We start from the raw sequence: 21448 nt of genomic DNA on the forward strand, positions 1-21448 counted from the left end.
ACCGCCACTTTAAATATTTGAAATATTAATTGAATAACTTTTATACACCAAAGACTACAAGATTTTTTAAATTTTATTATTAATTAATTTTAAAGACTGAAATAAAAATTTTTTCCTATAAAATGAAAAATGTGTCAGTCGGTATTGCAGGAATGCGGTAGTTTAAGGTTTGGCATATCTCGTTAAAAATATTTTCGTTCTGTGTCTATAAAAACTAATTTGAAAAAATAAACAATCCCTCTTCAAATACAGAATTTCAGTTCATATTTAATCTTCAAAAAAGTGTTCATCAATTCTTAATTGCGTTTGGGTAAGTATTTGATTCAAACATTTATTTAAAACATAAAAGGGGGTGTTAAAGTTCATGTGGCGTTTGACGTTTGACAGATGTCATCTAATAAGATAAATTTTGTTGCCCCCGGCGTAAATACGCGGTTAATTCGTTCAATTAGCCGGCGAGTTTAAGCGCTTTCATCACGATTCGAATCGTCGATGTTTAGGCGCTTGACGAGTTGAACAGCCTTTGACCCAATGGCCTATTTAAATGAACGACTTTGGTGCTGAACGAAGATGAAGTATTAAGAGACCGCGTATTTTTGTACCATTCATGGGATGAATGAGGAGGATTTATTGAAGAGATCGGCCGAGGAGCGCGAGAAAATCTTCAAGAGGTATGAGTTGGGTAGAGCGGAGGGTGCCGAAATTGATCCCTGGGAAGACCCACATTTTGAAGTTTACCATGTCACGGACAGGTATGGTTTTATGCACGATAAACCACTACCTTCCAAAGACTCGCATGAAATTAAAAAGGAACAGATTGAGTTAGAACGTATCAAAAAATGGATGAAGATGTTGAAATCGTGGGAGGAGAATGAAAAGTTAAAAGAGAAAGAGGATAAAGGGAAAATGAGGAAAATTAATGATTTAAAAGCGAGTAATAAAAACAATAAACATTTAAAATCTATGGAAAGAGTTAATGAATGGGAATCTGTTCATAAAGAAAAATTACACAGGAGAGTTTATAAAGGTATTCCTAATTCGTTAAGATCTCAAGTTTGGTGTAAATTATTAAATGTGGGGAAACATAAATCGGAAAAACATGGGGAATACGAACGTATGTTAAAATTAGCGCGAAAATACTCTACTGATGCCCGTCAAATCGATTCTGATGTAAATAGACAATTTAGGGAGCACATTTCGTTTAGAGAACGTTATAGCACCAAACAACAATCACTTTTTAACGTTCTAACCGCTTATGCCATGTACAACTCTGAAGTTGGTTATTGCCAAGGGATGTCTGGGGTTGCAGCCGTTTTACTTATGTATATGGACGAAGAAGATGCATTTTGGGCGCTACATATACTCTTATCAGAGTCAAAATATGCAATGCATGGATTGTATAAAGAAGGATTTCCAAAATTAAATCGATTTTTAGAACATCATGATCGAATTTTAACGAAATTTATGCCAAAATTAAAGAATCATCTTGATAAACATGGTTTGGATGCTATTTTGTATTCTCTGAAATGGTATTTTGTTTGTTTTGTTGAAAGGGTATGTTTTTTTTTGTTTTTTATTATATTTGTTTATAAATCATTTCTATTATTATAGGTTCCTTTTAATTTATGTCTTCGGATATGGGATATTTATTTGTTAGATGGTGAAAGAGTTATAACAGCTATGGCTTATACAATTCTTAAGATGCATAAACGTAGCTTAATGAAATTAAAAGATATGGATTCAATAACCCAATTTATTCAAGTAATTATTCTTATGAAATTAATTAGATTTTTTTTTTAATTCTATTGGTACAATTGATTGAAACACACAAAGTTACCTCCTTAATTTCGTTTATTAATTAAACGTCAATTATGACCTTTTTGGAAACATTCCCATCATTCAAATTCTATTGTAAGTGTTAAATGTGATTCCTTATTAAAACCTATTAAACAGATAAGTGCAAGAGCAAAGTTAAACTTTCTTAAAAGTTCAAAAAAATGAAATATTGTACCAAAGCATATTTCCCAACATACACAAAACAGAGTTAATCTCTTTTATAAAGATTATTCAAAATGTAAATTCCTTCTATATGATAATTTCAATAAAAAAAGTTTTAAATTTAGAAATAAAACAAACTTATTGGTTAATAAACATAATTAAAAACCATATTTCAAAATAATATCTAGAATAACTGAAAATAATTTGAAACTTAATATCCAAGAAAAAATTGAAATGATAATAATAATCATTCATATATGAAATGACAGACCATCAAATATAAACTCTACAAATTCGATATAAGTAAAATTAAAAATAAGGAATTGATTTTACTACATTTTCTAACAAGGGAAGTGTCACGACTGTGTCTCACCGATTTCGATGAAATTTGATGCACTCATAGAATGGGTCAAAATAAGGTTCGCACATTTTTTTATACGTGCGGTAAAAGCCCCTGGGGCGAGTTATAGGGGTTGAAAGCTTGGAGAAAAAGTACGTTTCTACTTATATTTTGAAAACGAAAAGTGCTATCAAAATTTCGTAAATTGTAGCTGTATTCATTTTAAAAGAGCTTTCTTTTGATGTATCATACATATACGAGAGGGTTAAAAGGGGCGAACTACCCCTACTTTTTCGGGTTTATTTAAAAACCACCCTATCGATTTTGATGACGTTAAATATACTTGTAGTGCATTCAAAAATATTAGTTAAGTGTTTTTTAAACTCGGGTATTTTGAAAATACTTTAAACAAAACCGTAAATTAATCGCACAATAAAATGTTAAGTGTAAAATAAGGCATAATACACCATTTAGGGGTTGTTGGGGTTAACCACCCCCTTAAAAATTAATTCTATCCCGGGCGTTACCTGTCGATCACAGCGAAATTTGACGCTGTGTTTGATTTATATTTGAAGTAAAAATTTTTGAAAATGATTATAAAGGTTACAAATTAGGGGTAGTTTTTTGTTTATATCTCGAAAATGAAAACTGCCATCGTAATTTGTTAAATGTAGTATTGTTTTTTTTAATATCTATCTATATGGATGTTCCACCAGGTGAACTACCCCCATTTTCTTTAAATAATAAATATAAAACTACTAGATAAATAAGGTAGCAACTACAATGTTTACGGCAGACAATATATACGTTTTGGCACCAAAACTCAGAAAGTTAACTTCAGAACACATAAAAAATTGGCTACAAAATGTATATTTTCCAAATACTGGTTCTAAATCATTATTATTATTAGATTCTTGCAGTAGCCATTGACCTGAAGTTATTAGTGAAATAACTCCGTCAGATACTCATTTTAAACATTTATCTATACCTGCAGGGACAACAGGTCAAATACAGCCCCTAGATGTATTTGGTTTCAGAATATGGAAAAATTTTATTAGAAGTTTCTCTGATCAGATTATTCTTTACCAGTATGATGTCAATTTACATCAGAGGGATAATATATTAAAATTGCAATCCCTAAGCATAACCAGTTGTCTTCCCCACGGTTTATAAATGTTTTTAAATACGCATGGTTTGCAAGTGGCTATACAGAGTGTCCCGTATCTTCCGCATCAGAGCATTATACGGTTATAGGATACGTTATTCTGAAGCGATTTTTCAAATAAATTTAACGTAAGTTTAACGACGTCCAATAACGGACGACTTTAATACACAGAAAAAGTTCATTTCTCTTTCCTTGTCGAATCTATTGGTGAGTATACGTGGGAAACGAGTTATCATCGGCGTAGCGGACCGGCCGAGGATGGCACCGATTTTATTAGAAAGATCGCTTCAGAATAATGTATCCTACAACCGTATAATGCTCTGTGCGGAAGATACGGGACACCTGTATAGAGGAGAGACTAGACCATTTTGAAAATCCCGTGAAAGTTTGCTTTTTGAGTGAAAAGCCAATGTGTGATATCTGTGGGGATATAGCGGTCATAACATGTGTATGGTGCAAAAAATCCTTATGTTTAAAACATTTTTTCCACGACTTTCATTTTTCACAACACTATGTAGAATAAAAATAAGTTTAATATTGAACCTAAAAAACGTCAATTACTAATATAAAATAAACTTCTTTGGTATAATCAACCATTTTTTTGTCAGTTGCTTTTTAACTCATAAATAAATAAAATATTTATCTTGTAGTTTTATATCTATTATTTAAAGAAAATGAGGGTAGTTCACATCGGGGAACATCGATATAGATAGATTTAAAAAAAAAAACAATACTACATTTAACGAATTACGATAGCAGCTTTCATTTTCGATATATAAACAAAAAGCTACCCCTAATTTATAACCTTTATAACCATTTTCAAAAATTTACGTAAATTTATTTTATTTAATTTTATTAAAACGTAGTTTTTCTCAAAATTTTCAACCCCTATAACTCGCCCCAGGGGCTTTTACCGCACGTATAAAAAAATGTGCGAACCTTATTTTGGCCCATTCTATGACTATATATACCAAATTTCATCGAAATCGGTGAGACACAGTCGTGACACTTCCCTTGTAAGTAAAACCAATAATAATAACAGAGATAAAAACAAAAAACTTACAAATGATATAAATGAGATCCAACACAAATATAATTAGCTACGTAAAACTAATAGAGTGATAAATTTTACTGATAAATATACAGGATGTCTCAGCGAGACTGGTCATTAAACGTTTCTGGGATTCTGGCCAAAATAAAAATTTGAGAATTCAGGCTTAGATGTTATCAATTGCGTTCTTTTCGACTAAAATATTTTCATATTTCTAGCACTTCCGATTATACCGGAAGTCGCCACCTACTTTATTTTTTTAAATGGAACAGCCTGTATATTTTCATATATTTGGATTTGTCTGTTTTCAAGGTTTATAAGTAACTTTACTTTTTGCAATTTGATTCGGCCGTTTTCGAATTATTTGAATTTTTTTAGAAAAATATGCCCCAGCAGACGTTTTTTTTTCAAAAAAAATCAGAGAACACTCGATTTTTGGGATATCAATTTAGAATTGAGAACATGTTTAAGCAACATGATGGAGTATGTTTTGATGCCGAGAACGGCTGTCTAGATCGTTTGGTCACTTTACTTACTGTACGTTAACTTTTCGAAATTTTGATGTACCATAACTTCATTTTTTTAAACAGTTTACCTTAGTTACCCTTAGTCATAAATTCAACTTTGAAAAACCCAAAATACTAGATTCACATAAAAATGCTAGAGAGAACTTAGAATCGATATACAGATGTCCGGAAATGACGTGTACAACGCAAGACCACAAGTACCTTGACTAAAAATATGATGATTTAACTCAACTTATCTATATACAAAATTGCTTAGTTTAGCCGCTAGAGGGCTTTAAAAATAATATGTTTTTTAATTTTTTTTTAAATAAGTCGAAAAATCCTCGATAGATTTTATTCATTTTTTGGTCATGCATTTGTATCAGTAGATTACAGCTATTTGTGGAATAAACTCTAATTTCGAAAATTATAGGGTGTTTAAAAACTTTGTAACAATAAATTATGCATCCATATCTTTTTAACTCCCTGTACAAACACTACCATTTTATTTTTCTGAATAGTTACTTTAATTTAGAAACTATTATCTCTCTTACAAAATTTCAGTTGGGTGAACGGTTTAGCCACAAAAAAATATTTTGTAAATCCCCACAAGCGCGAATGAGTGATGCAAGGTAACTACGTTTTTTTTTAATAGTTGGCTAGGTATAATTAATTTTAAAAACAAAAACATTTTGTCACTTAAACTTGACAGCAGTATTCGCATTTTTGTTTTGCCTTTTATCTTTGATTATTGAAAAATGTAAACAATACAGTTAACTTTAAAACAGATGTATTTAAAGTTGGTGCACATTATCCAATATTTTGAATAAATTAAAAATATAATAAGTGGATCGATGTTTAGAGATATTTTTCTACATAAATATAATATTTACATAGTATTAAAAAAAATTTTTAATATTTCATATAATTTTCAAATAATTTCAATAGAACTAATTTTCCAGATGCTCTTAATAGTGAACAGGTTTCTCCTCTTGTATAAATTTGATAATGGCGATCATAAGATATATAATGCGTAAATGAGTTATAATGAAAGTAAAATTATAATTTGTGCTTTAATTTAATGATAAATGTTAACAATTTTAAATGTTAATTGTGTCATATAGAATATTTCCTTTTATAATCCTTTTTTAGTCCAATATCTGTTTCAATCAATTGTACCGAGAAAATTAAAAACCTCCATATTACTATTGTATAATTTAATTGTATTTTTAATAGGTGAAATTGTACAAAGATTTTCTATACGACGAGGACGCTGTGATACAAATGTTGGAAAGGTCGATGGATGAACTTAAAAAATCTAAACTGGACTTGCCTCCGCCTGCCAGTAAAGAAGAGTTACCCAATCGACCCTTCGGCATCTTCATCGAGCCGACGTTCGAACAAATAGTTGGGCATCGACTCGAGAAGTTCTCGGAGAAAGAAAAAGAAACGAACGAATTGGTTTTGTTACGAAGGGAACAGGCTCGGCAGTCAATGGAAGAAAGTCGTGAATCGCAGGCGTCTACCGGCGGGGAATCCGTTGGGAACGCAGGTACAGATATTGATAGTATTTCCGTTGCGAGTAGTTTCGGTCGGATATCACTTGCTAGTGATACTAGCGTTTGTGAAAGCACCAACAGTAGTAGCATTGTTATTGAATGTACTAGATTGTGAAATGTTTCAATTTTCTTTAAAGAAAAGCACAGACTTTCTTTCTTCTTTCGTGTTTTGTGTTTGTAAAAAGTTTTTCCTTTTTAAACTGATTTTGGTTAGGTTAGAATGGTGATGATTTTAAGGGATTATTTAAGATATTTTAATTTTTTTGCTTAGCTAATTTATATTTATAAAAAATGATAGATATAACTTTACCAAAGCTTTGCCTTATAATGAAAAATTACGAATAATATAGTACAAACAGTTTATATCCCAGAAAATATTACATAAAAGTATAATTATTTTTATTAAAAAAATTAAGTACTTATGTATTCGAAAAAACGTTCTTTTTTTTGCTAATTTATTACTTTTTTTTTGTATATATTGGGTTAGGTTGATGTTAACAGTATTTGGATAAAAAAATTATTATTTTTTTTGTAAAATATAATCTTTTTTAATGATTTTTAAAAAGTTTCGAAACGGTACTTAAAAAGAATTTATCAAAATCCGTTTCTAAACACCAAAAATCGTTTGTATACAGTGTTTCAAAAGTATTATGTCAAACTGAAGTCTTGTAAGTATTTATTTAAAATAATCGTAACTAATAAGTAATTGATCAATGTTTAATAACTTTTATATAAAAAATAGTGGTGAAGTTTTCGAATACTGGAATTGAAGAATGAATTCGAATTCCAGAAAAAAATCTCAATTTAATCATTCATAATTGATGATTTAAAATCGAGTATTTGATTTTGGTTTCGAATACAGTAAAGCAGAATATGAATTTTTTTCAGAACTCGAATGCAAAGAATTGCAAGTTCTTTAAAACCATTTTGGAATCGAATAATTCAAATATGAGACGCAATTTTTGTCTTGGAATATTTTTGATCTCTTCAGTATGGATGCCAACATAGAGTAGGTAGTATTTTTGTAAGGATAGTATCAAACACAGAACTGAAGGTAACGTCAGTGACAACTTGATCCACATTTAGACACTAAAGGGCATGTTTCGCTAACACATTATACAGATTGCAGGATTTTGAATTTATTAACAAAGTTAAAGTATTAGAGTTACATAAACTCTCATAGCGCTATCATAGGATGGTTTGTTTTAAAAAGCACTTTTTGTTTTAAGTATTTTACTTTAACCCTATGAGGATAAAATTAAAAATATTTTACTTCTGATTATCTTATTTCCAGGATGTGGTTAGCGTTATATTACACCTAGCTACTTTCTGTGGATCAATAAAAAATAATATTGCAAGTGAGAGAGCTTTCCCATTCAGATCTATGCGCTTATTTATCATACCTTACTTCTTAGGCACACATTTTTTATACTTTTGGCTTCCTACCATGTCTTATCTTCTCTGGTGCAGCACCAATTAGACTATTTGCAAGACGAAACATCTTCAATGGTATCTCATTTGTGTTGCTTTCTCGAAATAAAATTAATGCATTTAAATGCAAGCATCTAGAAAATACCAAAAATTCATGTCTTATGCATTAGTTATACAGATAAGATATAAAGGGGCAAGCATCCTCTTGAATTTGAGCCATCTTCTATTGATCCAGTATTAATCTGTGATAAATTCTGTGAGTAAATTGTGTGCTTTTACCAATTAAGTTTGTCGTCACAACTCGACTGTTCGTTCCAATATAATCTGGAAACTTCGCTCAGCTCGCACCTAAGCCTTTTAACTTCATAGGTTTTAGAACGTTATCATTGATTCATCAGTTGATTGATGTTCACTAGGTTTCAATGATGCGATACAAATTTCAGATGATATGTTGAGCAGGGGACTAATTTTGTAATTTATTGTGATTGAGATGCAAAGTAGTAAGCAACAACCAAAAATCTTTTTTGGCACAAAATTGGTGCTGCCACCATTTTTTTGTAGCGTGTTCAAATTTGTTTGAAAATCAATCTGGTCCATTATCTATTTTGCAGTAAATTTAGAAATATCTTCGTAGGAGTGTCTGAAAAAGATTTACAGCTGTAACTGCGATTACTGAAATTTCGAATAGCTTCTTCATGATTCATTTGAGGTTCAGCTCATTCAACTTGCTCATCGCAGAATTGTAATCGCTATCTAATGGTAAATAGTCTCCATCTCCAACATACCATTCAGTTATTTCATATTGTGAGCGTTGATGAGAATGTTTAGTTTTCTGTTGCATAACTCAGATTTCACCTAATTCTTGTGAATAAAAAAGATCCACTTCTTCAACGTCTGAATTTATTGTGGCATCAATAGAATCGTTCTTATTGAATAGGGAAATATATGTATTGGCAATAAATAATATTGGGGTTATTTAATAAAAATTAAAAACTAATTTGTTCTTCCTTGCTGTTTACAACTCCTTCCCAATGTCTAACAAAGTTTTTTATATCTCGTTAATAAAAATCACCCATTTTCCGAAAAATTCTTTCAACCAAGTTCTCAATTCTGCATATCAGTATTAAACGATATTCCGGGCAAAGCATTTGAAAGATGTGGAAATTTGATGTGGCAGCACTTTCTAGCCATACGTTTCAATGGCTTAATTGGTGATATGATAATTCTACACGGCTATTTCCATCTGTTGAACATAGAGTTCCGTTGACCGTTCGGTTTCGTTCAAGCAATTCGTAATGGATAATCCGTTCCCAGTCCTACCATACGCACAACTAAGCCATTCCTGTGCTGCTTCTTATTAATTAAGATGCACCAATTTTCATTGCCAATAACAATTAGGTAAAGAAATCGTTACTTGTGTCTATGAGTTGAACAGTAACGAGTTAAGCAAACCGGCAAAGATTGTGTCTCATTATTTTTTGTTATTATCACTTAAAGCATGCGCAATCCATACACTACACTTCTGAATATTACTTATTGAGAGAAGATACTTCTTTATATCAGTATGGGAGCTTTCCGCTTTCTATGTCTCGATTTCTCTTCATCGATGTTTCCAAAATTTCCATTTTTGAACTTAGTACCAGTCATAGGCGGATCTTTTAGCTATACACCCTCTCCATATATAGCACAAATGTCGTAAACAGCTTTAGAACCTCGATTAAGAGCAGAAAGGAAGGAAATGTTGAAAATGCTCATTTCTTTTTAACTTTTTTTTAACTTAAAAAAAAACGTAACTACTAGCAATTTATTCAAAGAATTCATAGAATTCTTATGGTGCATTTATTATCAGTTAAAGCATGCGCAATCCATTCTCTACACTTCTGAATATTACTTATTGAGAGAAGATACTTCTTTATATCAGTATGGGAACTTTCCGCTTTCTCTCAATTTCTCTTCATCGATGTTTCCAAAATTTCCATTTTTGAACTTAGTACCAGTCACAAGGGGATCTTTTAGCTATACACCCTCTCCATATATAGCACAAATGCCGTAAACAGCTTTAGAACCTTGATTAAGAGCAGAAAATGTTGAAAATGCTCATTTCTTTTTAACTTAACATTCCATTTTAATGAGCCGCAAATTAATGTAAATTTGTTTAAATAAAAAAAGAAACATAGTTTTTGGTAGAACAGACATTCTGACACTCTATTTATCTGTTGTTCGTACGACAGCTTATCTCAAAAATTGGGAAAGCAGGAATATTACATCCTTAATAGCAATATTCTTCAGAATTATGAAATGTTTGCTTGCTCGAAAAATTAAACATGTGCCAATAAAGTTTTCAGATAATACATTTTGGATAACGTATCGTATTTTAGTGTATAGCTTGGACAAGAGAAGTGTAGAAACATAGTTATAATCTTCCAATCATCGCTTATTAGTATTTCTAATGCGAGGTATGAAATATTGTGTGTACTTTAAAATTCCTCACTTGAATAACACAGCACTTGTCTAACCATTTCATGATAAGAGTGGGAATTATCCAGGCACTATTTGTTTAGTGATGTATGCACCTCACAGTGTTTAACTGGGAGTTCACTTATATTGGTTTTTCAAGCAAAAAAAGTTATTTGTCTGTTTTCTAGAGCTGTTTTCGTCATCCATCATCCACTTTTATCGACGAATATCTATTTCTAAATCTATTGATCCATTCTCTACTTGCATTAAAGTTGTTTTTATTGTTCACTCTCCATTTTTGAGTCTGATTCTCCAAAAATAACTTCAAATAAAAAACAGTTTAACTCAGCGTTAAACTGCAAATATGATAATTGTAAATAGCGAAGATAGGAGATTGACCCTTACCCTGGGTCTTTTGCCAATTTATTACACTGCCAGAATTGATTTAGATAAGACATATACATCAAGCTTCTAAACAATTTTATTCAAAATTTGCATTAAATATCTCCAAAAAAAAGAAATTTTTTATTTCAATTAACTTATTTAAATTTTTATATTTCAGATTGATAAACTACTTTTGAAACACTTGTATATAGTATTTAAGGCATGTATGTTTGAAAAGTTTTCACCACCCCCTTTTCACTTGTAAATACATTTAACGTTCAATTTTGGTTGCATGCAGACCCCGATCCTGCACGCAAATGTGATTTATTTACATTTTAATTAGTCGTCTATTTAGCTAAATGTAAGATTTAATTATTATTTTTTTACTTTGTACTCACATCTAATATAAAACAAATTTTCGTACAAAATTCTTTGTTTATTTGGTTTTTGGTAGCACCCTTTACTCTCTCATGCTTTTTATAATTTTTTTATCACTCATTTATGTGAATAATCATAATTTCTAAAACGGTTTTTATGGAACGATCATTTTCATTCAACTAATAGTTGTGTGTAATAAAATTTTTTGTTTCTTGTATATATGCTTTTTAGTATAAAAAGTATTTGCACAATTTTGGCTTTTTTAAAAAAATGTTTAAATTGCAATCGAGTGTAAAACAAAGCGTGTTATTATTCTAGTTTTGCCAGTAATCAGCATTTGAATGGAACGCATCGAATGCAATTATAAAATTGGTATGTGTGAGTGCCCCAAAAGCACGAAATTAACCGCCCCATTTTTTTTCTAATCTTTAGACGATGTTTCTTCTTGTGTTTCTAACCCAAATAATTCCGAAAAATCCAACCAAACCGAAGACAATTTTCTTCCATCCCAATACAATTATTCCCAACCGAAGAAACCTTTACTATTCAATTTGAAGAGGAAGGATAAGTCTAAGTACACAATCTTTACGCATTTTTTACCCAAGTCTAATAGTAATAAAGTGTATTTTACTTCTAATGTTACATTTCTACGTAAATAAGAACATTTTTTAAATTATCATCCCTTACTTTGCACTTTTTATCCCACACAAAAAAATATTTAACGTTTTATTAACTTTACGAACCTCAACATTTTTATAATTAGGTTCAAAATTTTCATTCGACCCAAGTATGGATGACGCTAGTTCGTTACTCGATTGCGAACACACTGGTTCAAGAAGATCTTTAGCCGATACTAGCGTCACTTCGACGGCTGATTTATCTGCATTCTCGACCATCACAAGATCTCAAGCGCACGACAACAGCTTGGATACGCACAGTAACATGTCGGATAATTCCGTCGGAGGTGGCAGTTCCGTCGGATCAGGTATTGGATTACCGAATACGCTTCAAAAGGTTCTCAGCGCGCACTCTACCCCCAGGGCGACTCCACACAATCCCAGTCCGGATGTTTTAAGAATCTACGTACCCTATTCAACATCAGTGGAGACACCAGTCGCCAGCCCGCAGAACGGCGATTTAACCCGCAGTTTACCCTACGCATTTCCAGATAATCGGATACGGATTCGAATCGATAACGATGAATTGGCCACACCTTTAGTCGAACATGGTCAGTTCAAAACCTTTCATCTTGAAAGTCCCGAAGTGGACCTTGAATAATAATTATTTGACGAAAAAAATTATAAATAATAAACAAAACGAAGAGTTTTTAAAGATATTATAAATATTGTAATGTAATAATGTAAAAGGGAGGGTAGTGTGTGTAAAAAATTATGTAGATTAAGTAAACACTAAAAAATTTCTTTTTCTTTGGATGTTGTATATAAAGTGAGTGTTTATAAAACATTTTAAATCATCCAAATCGAATTGATGATATTGATTAGTTGATACAAATATGAACACCAACAAATTAGATTCTCCAATCTTTATTACTTAAGTTAATTAAAATAAAATTATTTATAACTTTAAACACTCATTTTATATGCATATTATAAATACATGTAAAACTTTTAGGTCCTATTGTAATAATCAGGTAAGTGTTTCATCGTTCTAGATGGAAAAAAGTAACAAAGAAAACAATAAGTCATCTAAAAATTAAAACTCAAAAATAATTTTGTTAATACAATAACAATGAAAGCTTTTTTCGTTTTAGTCGATGTATATACAACAAACTGTATTGTATTATCGTTATTTTTCGCATTTTTTTCCTTCCTATTATTATTATTATTAAATTTAGGTTTCCAAAAAAAAACGTAACTACTAACAATTTATTCAAAGAATTCATAGAATTCTTATGGTGCATTTCATCATTGCGTCAATTGTTAATAAAAGAATTCAGCCTATACATAATAAAAAAGGATAAATAAAAAATCAGGGACGGATGTAAAAACTAATAATACTAGAAACAGAAAAACTTAGTAATTTAGTAAGTAAAACTGTAAAAAGGTAGAGAAACCGTCCCTGTGAGTCATTGTAGAACGACGTTCTCATTCTAAATGTTACCATTTTCTTGTTAAAAAAGCTCACAAAAAAAAAATAAAGAATATCTAAAAATATTTATACTGGGTGCTCAGTTTCAATGAAAAAAAAAATGCATTAAAAATTGATATTATTACATTTAAAGTATCATTTCCATGATGTTGTAAGAAAATAAAAAAGAAATTCTTGCCGCTCGAACGTCATTCATTCCATTTCAAATAAAATATATTTTTCGTTTATTTTTTTATTGAATGTAAATTAAAAAAGAAAGGAATTTATTCTGTAGCTTACTGTCTACGTAATAGCAATCTAAAGCATTTTTTTTGTGCCATACAATGTTATGAAGACACAATGTAGTTTATTTGTAAACTCAAAGTAATGTTAAGATAATCAGCTTAAAACTAAAAAATATAACTTTAAAGAGGTGTTTAAAAAAAAAGTTGGAAATGTTTTAAGATTTTTATCGAAGATAGATTTCTGAGTTTGAATAAGAGAAAATAAGGCCAAATGATAATAAATAAAATGCATGTTTATTTAGCCAGGATGTTTGTAATGAAATAGTCAATTTCGTTTCGCTTGATTACTAAAATTATTCATTGTAATTAGTAAATTGGGGAATTTAAACCCAAATTTTAATATATAAATTTACAATTTTTAACATACAGGATGGTTCTTAATGATAGGTACACTTTATTAGAGGGTTTTTATTACTCCTTCTCTGCTCTGGAGCTAAAAGAATGTTATCAGTAATCATAAATAAATTTAGATGTACTTTTCAAACCAAATTTTTCATGGTAATTATACTAAGTTTAAGAAGATCCAATAAAATATTCTTCCTTCCCAAGTTCTAGTAGTTCCCTATCTTATTGTTTGAGGAAAAGGTTTCTTAAATATAGTATGTGGTTCCCTAAAATGTGCAGAAGTGATAGCATCACCGGTTATCTTTTGGTGTCTTTAAAATACTTATTGTGTGCCCAGATTTTGGTCATAATGTCGATACTCATTTTGGTTTTATTATGGCAGATTATCACGTCAGGTCTGCTTAGAGAAGGTACCCATTTATTTTTTCTGAAAGTGCCAACGAAAAATAGTTTGATTTTCTGATAGTGTTTGCAATAAACTTACAGCACTGACCTAAGTATCAGCTGTAACATTGCGTTCAGACTGCTTAATAAATTGGATCATTTTTTCAACATCATTAAGATTCTTGTTTCGTACTACTTAAATATGGCCTGTTTAGTTGTTTTTATATACTTTTCTGAATTACAGGAAAGACATTCAAAAATTTTCTATCCAATTGGATCCAATTTTTCAATCCAAAGTGTAAGAGCGTGGAAACAACATTGATAGGGTTCTCTACCTTGAAGGTAGTAAAAGTCTCAACTTACACGGAACAGTATATTTGGGACTATCTCTTAGAGTGAATTTCTAGTCATTGAATACAACGCATAGTTGCTCTGTGCATAGTGGAATGAGCATTCTTCATCCATTTTCCTCAGTGATTACCGTCGCATCGATTTTAAAACTATCAAGGGAATAACATGTTATGTTTTCTATGTCAACCTTAAAATTTTGTATTTATCCTCCGACCAGACTGAAAAACTTAGGGATTTTGAGACATGTATAGGATGATAAAAAGATAAAGTCTTACTTTTGTCCTCATACTGGATCTAAAAGTATCCGATGTTATGAGCACAGAAATTAACATATCTAGATCTAAAACTCTATATTGCACCTCCCAAGCTTCTTCACTTAATTATCCACATCTTATTGATTTCTCAACGGTTTCTTTGCCATAAATTAAAACGTTATGGACGGTTTGCAAGACATAAAGCGGAATGTCAAAATATCCTTACGAATAGCAACTTGCAGTATGATAACAAATTTATAAACCAATTTTTCGTCAACACTTTATATTTCCTCTAAAATTTTCGTTTTAGAAAAAAATCTACATGCTGTTTTTACACCGCTATTTATTCATTGCCTTGTCAAATCCTGAAATCATTCTGTTATAGCAAATTTCTTAAGGTCCACTTTTACCATCCTCCTGATAAACTATCTAGAGGATGGTTGCCATGGTTACGGCGGTTTTAAGCACTCTCATTGGCTAAGAGCTGGATTTATCTACCGGATAAATTTATCAAGAGGTGGTAAAAGTGGGCCTAAATACAACATTTTAACCTGTGTGATCAACTCACGATTAATTTTAACGAGTTCTTGAGGTCTATTGATAAATTTATCCGATAGATAAATCCAGCTGTTAGCCAATGAGACTGCTTAAAACCGCTGTAACCATGGGAACTATTTCCTAGATAGTTTATAAGGAGGATGGTAAAACTGGGCCTTAGAGTTTCTTTGCAAAATAAAAATCTAGTGGAAAATGGATGGATCATTTCAATTATACGAAATTATATCCTGACTTATAAGCATAACTTAGTTCCTGGTTTATAACTTGCTTATATAGGGCCTAATCTCATGCTCAGCCACAACTCCAATTAGTAATGAGCGTTACATTTTGATTTTGGTTATTTGTGGATATTGATTGAATTTAAAATTCTGGAGCCAGTGTTATTAAGAAGATGCTGCCGATTTATTTGTGCTTCTTATTGATTGGTAGTTATCTCCTTCTTTATCAGGATAGCAAATCCTGATATTGATCAAATTTCTTGGATTACATTTTACAGTATGATGGAAATAATAAATGTTCTTCTGTTTCTGACCAAAGTACCTAAGAGTTTTGTGCGATCAGATACAAGCCCGAACCTGTTTGAAGTAAAGGTTGAGAAGTTGGAAAAAATTGGTCCAAATGGTCCGGATTGTTTCTCAACCCACAGAATTTACTTGAAAAAATTAAAAAATTGCTTTTGTATTATTAAAATCAACATCATCACCCATAATCTGGTAATTTTTTTATGAGCAGTTAAAATCATTTCTTGCATTGATGCGCACCTTGGTCTATTGGCCGAGAAACACATGTAACATTTGGAGGAAAAATGCTACGCATGTTTTTCCAATATCTCTTTGTTGTAATTCTGAATCAATATGTATCTGCAGGATATTTATCCAATCGCAATATGGCTTTTGTTGAAAAATAATTTTTTTAAATAAGTTTTTAGCCGAGTGAATTTGTCTATAATCTTGATCACTACGATTGACCATCATAAATTGATTAAATGACTTGATCATCATAAATTGATGAATGAAAAATATTACGATCCGGGTATGAACAACTCAAATTTGCAATATTCAATGACTCTTAAATTCTTAATAGTTCTGAATAAATCTTAATTTCAATACCCGTCTCATTTATGTCTCACAGTTACCGTGTTACTCCAAATTACTCCAAAAGTCTTTCCATTACTTCGCATTGATGGTTTCCATTTTTGCTTAATAACTTTTAAGTATTCTTCAATTATTTATGTAAGTGATTGAAAACTGGACCATAACTGATCCAAAACTACATCTAAAATTATTGACAACTCAAAAATTGATTTATAACGTTGCAAAACTGTTCAAGATGACTAAAAATTACTTAATAATCCTTGGTAATTTGTCTAAATGGTTAAGAATCGGTTCGTAGTTATTTCAAGAAGTTCAAAATGCCCGAAATGTAGTTGGCAAATATTAAAATCTTGTCTAAATACTTGAGAACTGATTAATTTCTATTCCTCATTTTTCAAGATGATTCAAAATTGGTTGATGTTCTTCGAAAAGTTGTCTAAATAATTTAAAATTGTGTCTAAAATTATTCTATACGGATTTATAACGTTGCAAAATTGCTCAAAATGAATAAAACGTACTTAATAGTCCTTGGTAATTTGTCTAAATGGTTGAGAATTAGTTCATAGCTATACCAACTAGTTCAAAATGACCGAAAAGTAGTTTTTAAATATTAAAATCTTGTCTAAATAGTTGAAAATTGGTTCATTTCTATTCCCCATTCTTCAAAATGACTAACAAGTTTGGCATTCTTTACAAATTTGTCTAAATGATTTAAAGTTGATCCAAAACTGCATATATAAGTGATCACAACGGATTTAGAGCGTTGCATAACTATTCAAAATGATTAAAAATCACTTAGTAATCCTTGGTAATTTGTCTAAATGATTAAGAATCGGTGCGTAACTATTTCAACAAGTTCAAAATGGCCAAGAATTAGTTCGCAAACATTAGTAACTGTAGTATAGTTAAGAACTGATTAAATCTATTCCCCATTTTTTAGATGATTGAAAATATATTAGTTTTCTTCGAAAAATTGCCTACATAATTGAAAATCGATCCAAAACTGCATCTAGAATTGTTCTATACGGATTTATAACATTGCAAAATTTGTTCAAAATGATTAATTATTGCTTGGTAATCCTTGGTAATTTGTCTAAATAATTGAGAATTGGTTCGTAGCTATTTCAAGTAGTTCAACATGACCAAAAAGTAGTTGCTAAATATTAAAGTCTTGTCTAAATGGTTGAAAATTGGTTATTTCTATTCTCCATTCTTCAAAATGATTGAAAATGTTAGTATCCTTTGAAAATTTGTCTAAATGATTTAAAATTGATCTATAACTGATTCAAAACTGCATCTAAATGTGTTCAAAACGGAATTATAATGTTGCATAACTATTCAAAATGATTAAAAATTACTTCGTAATCCTTGGTTATTTATCTAAATGGTTCGCAGTTATTCCAAGTGGTTCAAAACTCTCAATTCATCCTTAACGGATGAATTGAGAGTTCAAAGGATACGTGTTTAATCTGCTGTTTTCATTTCTTTGTGTTTCTTCTTCACTTTCTTCTTCCTCCGATTGTCCACTTTTAATGTTTTCTATGATTCTTCTCCTTTTTCATTCGAGAGTTGAAGCTAGAGTTTTAAAAAGTTTTAACACATTTAGGTACAACATTTTCCAATTCCACATCACTTGCAGATCTGATTTTGCCTTTTATAAGATTTTCCTGTAATTTTTCAAAATCTTACATGAATTTTGGCAAATTGTTGAAACCTCTTGTGATTAATATCTTTCAAAGCGTCGAATGATCGCAAATAGCCTTTTATCATTTTCAATAATGTGTCTAAAACTGTTAACATATTCGTGAATGTATTACAAAGATAAGAAGTTTTGAAGGTTGCTATTACAGTTGGTCCATTAGTAACAAAAAAAGTTGTTGTGTTGGGAAACATGTAATCAACAGCAATGTTTTTGAGATGAATTCATTTTCTTTATCAAAGTGAAACACAGTTGGGCAGTGATAATTCGTGTACCAATCTTTGAAAATATCTGGCAATATATTTTAACCTAGGTTTTAAAGTTAACCTAGGTTTTAAGTCGTTTAAAAAAATCTTGATATGGTTTGATGTTATTGCACTTTTTGCCAATGTTCTTCTTGATTGCAACTTAATTGATTAATTTCTCTTATTGATTTAGCTAGAGTTAACGATTACTGGAAGATATTAAATGAGAGTTTTGGGAGATATTGGACACTATCCAATGTAATTGGTACAAATTAAGAACCGTTCAAAGTAACTATCAGTCACTAAGAGACATTGACAAACTTATTGCAGTTTCTATGCTGCGCTTTTATATACAGAAAAATGCGATTAACAATTGACGTTTCTTTTCTATCATGAATCTACCTGAATCTTTGTGCTTTATACACATTGAGGATAGAATTTTTGAGCGAAGGAGTTATTGCAGTTATTTCCAATATCATCCTATGAGCATAAGATCCTATATCTCCTAAGATCATAAGTCTAAAACTACTAAAACTTAGAACTAGATTTTATTAAATTTCGACATATAACGCTGATCAAAATTTTGTTGAAATATAATTTAGTAATAAAACGAAACGAAATCGATTATATTATGTCGCTAATTTAAGAAAAAAAGATTTAAGATTAATAATAAGGGACAGTCAATTTTTCCGATGTCGCAGTATTAAGTAACAAAGATATCTCCTAGTATCCACTTATTTATTTATTTTCTTTTATAATTTCCTTTTTTTTGTATGTACTTCTTTAGTTTTTAGTAGACTATACTGTGTTGGTGAATGGTTGGCTTTTAAACAACAAAGTTATTGAAAAAATGGGTAACAATTAGAAGTGATATATGCAATAAAAATAACTATTCTAAGTCTAAGAATAATATGTATATTGTTAATTTGTCATTGGATGACGTTTAAATTTCTTAATAAAATTGCCTTTGAAGTCATTTTGAAGTTTTCTTTTTTATTATCTTTTTAACATAATTTAAAAGAGAAATGTTTGTTTATCCAAGTTTACCACCGAAAGATTACGCCTTAAAACGCGTAACAGGGAATGTTTTATCGTGTAGAGAATTTACTCCCGAAGGTCAATTAAGAGTTACCCTTCCTGAAATAGCCAAATTTGTGGTTCCCGTTGCACCAACCGTACATGATGAACCACCTGAGGTACTATACAAAGAAGTTAACCCTGAAGTTGTTGATAAGTGGGTAAAATACGATCGAGCTGAATGGGTTGTAAAACCGGGGGAAGATGATTATTTTCTTCACGATGTTTGCAGGAAATATAGCCAAGAAAAAGAAAATTATGATCCAAGATACAAAAAAAACAGTAATAGTAAAATAAGAAATAAAATTTGTTTTATCAAATTATAATTTTTAGCATCATTTTATACTCGCTCATACAAATACGAATTGGATTGTTTGGAAGACTTTCGATTAAGAAAATTACAAAAGAAAATTGATAGGGAAAAAATTGAGCATATGCAGAGGTTGCATACTCAATTAGGGATACGAAAAGAAGATATTCCAGATATAGCGGAAGCTGAACAAGGTTTATTCAAAGAAGAACGATGGCAAGAACCACCCGTGCTTTTTGCACCAAGCTTAAGCGATCCATGTTTGAGGAGATCAGAATTTTCCCTGTATGTAATTCTTTACTACAAAACAATTTAATCAATTTAATACAACATTATTTTTGTTCTAGAATTGGTCAACCATTTAAACACGAAGCTTGTAATTGGTATTATAAACATTTGCCACCTCCAAACATTGTGTTTAGACCAGAAAAATTTGGGAAATAAAATTATCAATGAAATTTGTATTAATTTTTAATATTTTGTAAAGAAATTTGTATTATTTGGTTTGAAATAAATTCTTTATCTTTCAATAAACGTTTGAATTTCATTTTAAGAGAATGATCTTTATAGGCATAAGAAATAATTAAAAGGACGGAAATAGCTTGAAGGCAAGCTCCGAAGAAATTCGCATGAATTGAGTGAGTGCTTATATTTAGAATATTTCGTCTACATTCGAAATACGCGGAGACTAAATAAGACTTGTGATAGCATACTCAAGAGAGTGCTTTATAACACCTTCGCGAAGTTAAAATCGGACGTTTATGTTTTAAGGCGTTTATGCAAGGTTGCAATCAAAAATTCATAACTTCGAAATTTGAAAATTCGAAGAAATGATCTTGAAGATATTAAACACCAAATAAATTTACTTTAAAATGCTTTTTAATTCATAATGATATCTCAATTAGTTTTTGAGATAGGTAATGACTAGTTATCCTAACATTTATGTTTAAGCTTATGTAAGGTTTCAATCAAAAAATGATATCTCCGAAATTTGAAAATTCAAAAAAATGATCTTGAATATATTAAACATCAAATAAATTTACTTTAATATGCTTTTTAATTCATAACGATATCTCAATTAGTTTTTGAGATACGTAATGATTAGTTATCCTAACATTTATGTTTAACCTTATGTAAGGTTTCAATCAAAAATGATAACTCCGAAATTTGAAAATTCAAAGAAATGATCTTGAATATATCAAACACCAAATAAATTTACTTTAAAATGCTTTTTAATTCATAACGATATCTCAATTAGTTTTTGAGATACGATTTTTTTAAATCGGCTCATAAAGTTTAGAATAATCAAACACTATAAGTTGAGTTTAAACAACCATAACAACGATATTTATGGAAAATAATAAATTATTTGTGGCACATTAAATCTTCATCAAATTTGCTTTAAAATGTTTTTTGTTTAATGGTGATATCTCCATTCGTTCACGAGATACGATTTTTTTTAAATTATT

The 21448-nt window shown here is 30.4% G+C and overlaps 2 protein-coding genes across 5 annotated transcripts; both read left to right on the forward strand.

Annotated features, from left to right (window-relative positions):
* Positions 1-140: 140 nt before the first annotated feature.
* On the forward strand, positions 141-19568 carry LOC111425723 (Related to the N terminus of tre oncogene). Of its 4 annotated transcripts, none has more exons than XM_023059943.2 (6): positions 141-310; positions 388-1554; positions 1612-1761; positions 6297-6612; positions 12033-12254; positions 12310-12423. In XM_023059943.2, the coding sequence occupies exons 2-6, from the start codon at positions 613-615 to the stop codon at positions 12342-12344; spliced, it is 1665 nt and encodes a 554-aa protein (XP_022915711.1). In that variant the 5' UTR covers positions 141-310; positions 388-612; the 3' UTR covers positions 12345-12423. The 4 variants fall into 4 exon arrangements, with proteins under 4 accessions (XP_022915711.1, XP_071056477.1, XP_022915710.2 ...); XM_071200376.1 differs by lacking the exon at positions 12310-12423 and adding an exon at positions 11702-11843 and having other exon boundaries at positions 12033-12150; XM_023059942.2 differs by having other exon boundaries at positions 12033-19568.
* A 37-nt stretch (positions 19569-19605) lies between these two features.
* LOC111425770 (uncharacterized) lies at positions 19606-20507 on the forward strand. The gene is made up of 3 exons (XM_023060009.2): positions 19606-19951; positions 20003-20264; positions 20327-20507. The coding sequence occupies exons 1-3, from the start codon at positions 19618-19620 to the stop codon at positions 20421-20423; spliced, it is 693 nt and encodes a 230-aa protein (XP_022915777.1). The 5' UTR covers positions 19606-19617; the 3' UTR covers positions 20424-20507.
* Positions 20508-21448: the final 941 nt, after the last annotated feature.

The sequence above is a fragment of the Onthophagus taurus genome, chromosome 1, assembly GCF_036711975.1.
Source record: "Onthophagus taurus isolate NC chromosome 1, IU_Otau_3.0, whole genome shotgun sequence".
Taxonomy (NCBI): Eukaryota; Metazoa; Arthropoda; class Insecta; order Coleoptera; family Scarabaeidae; genus Onthophagus; species Onthophagus taurus.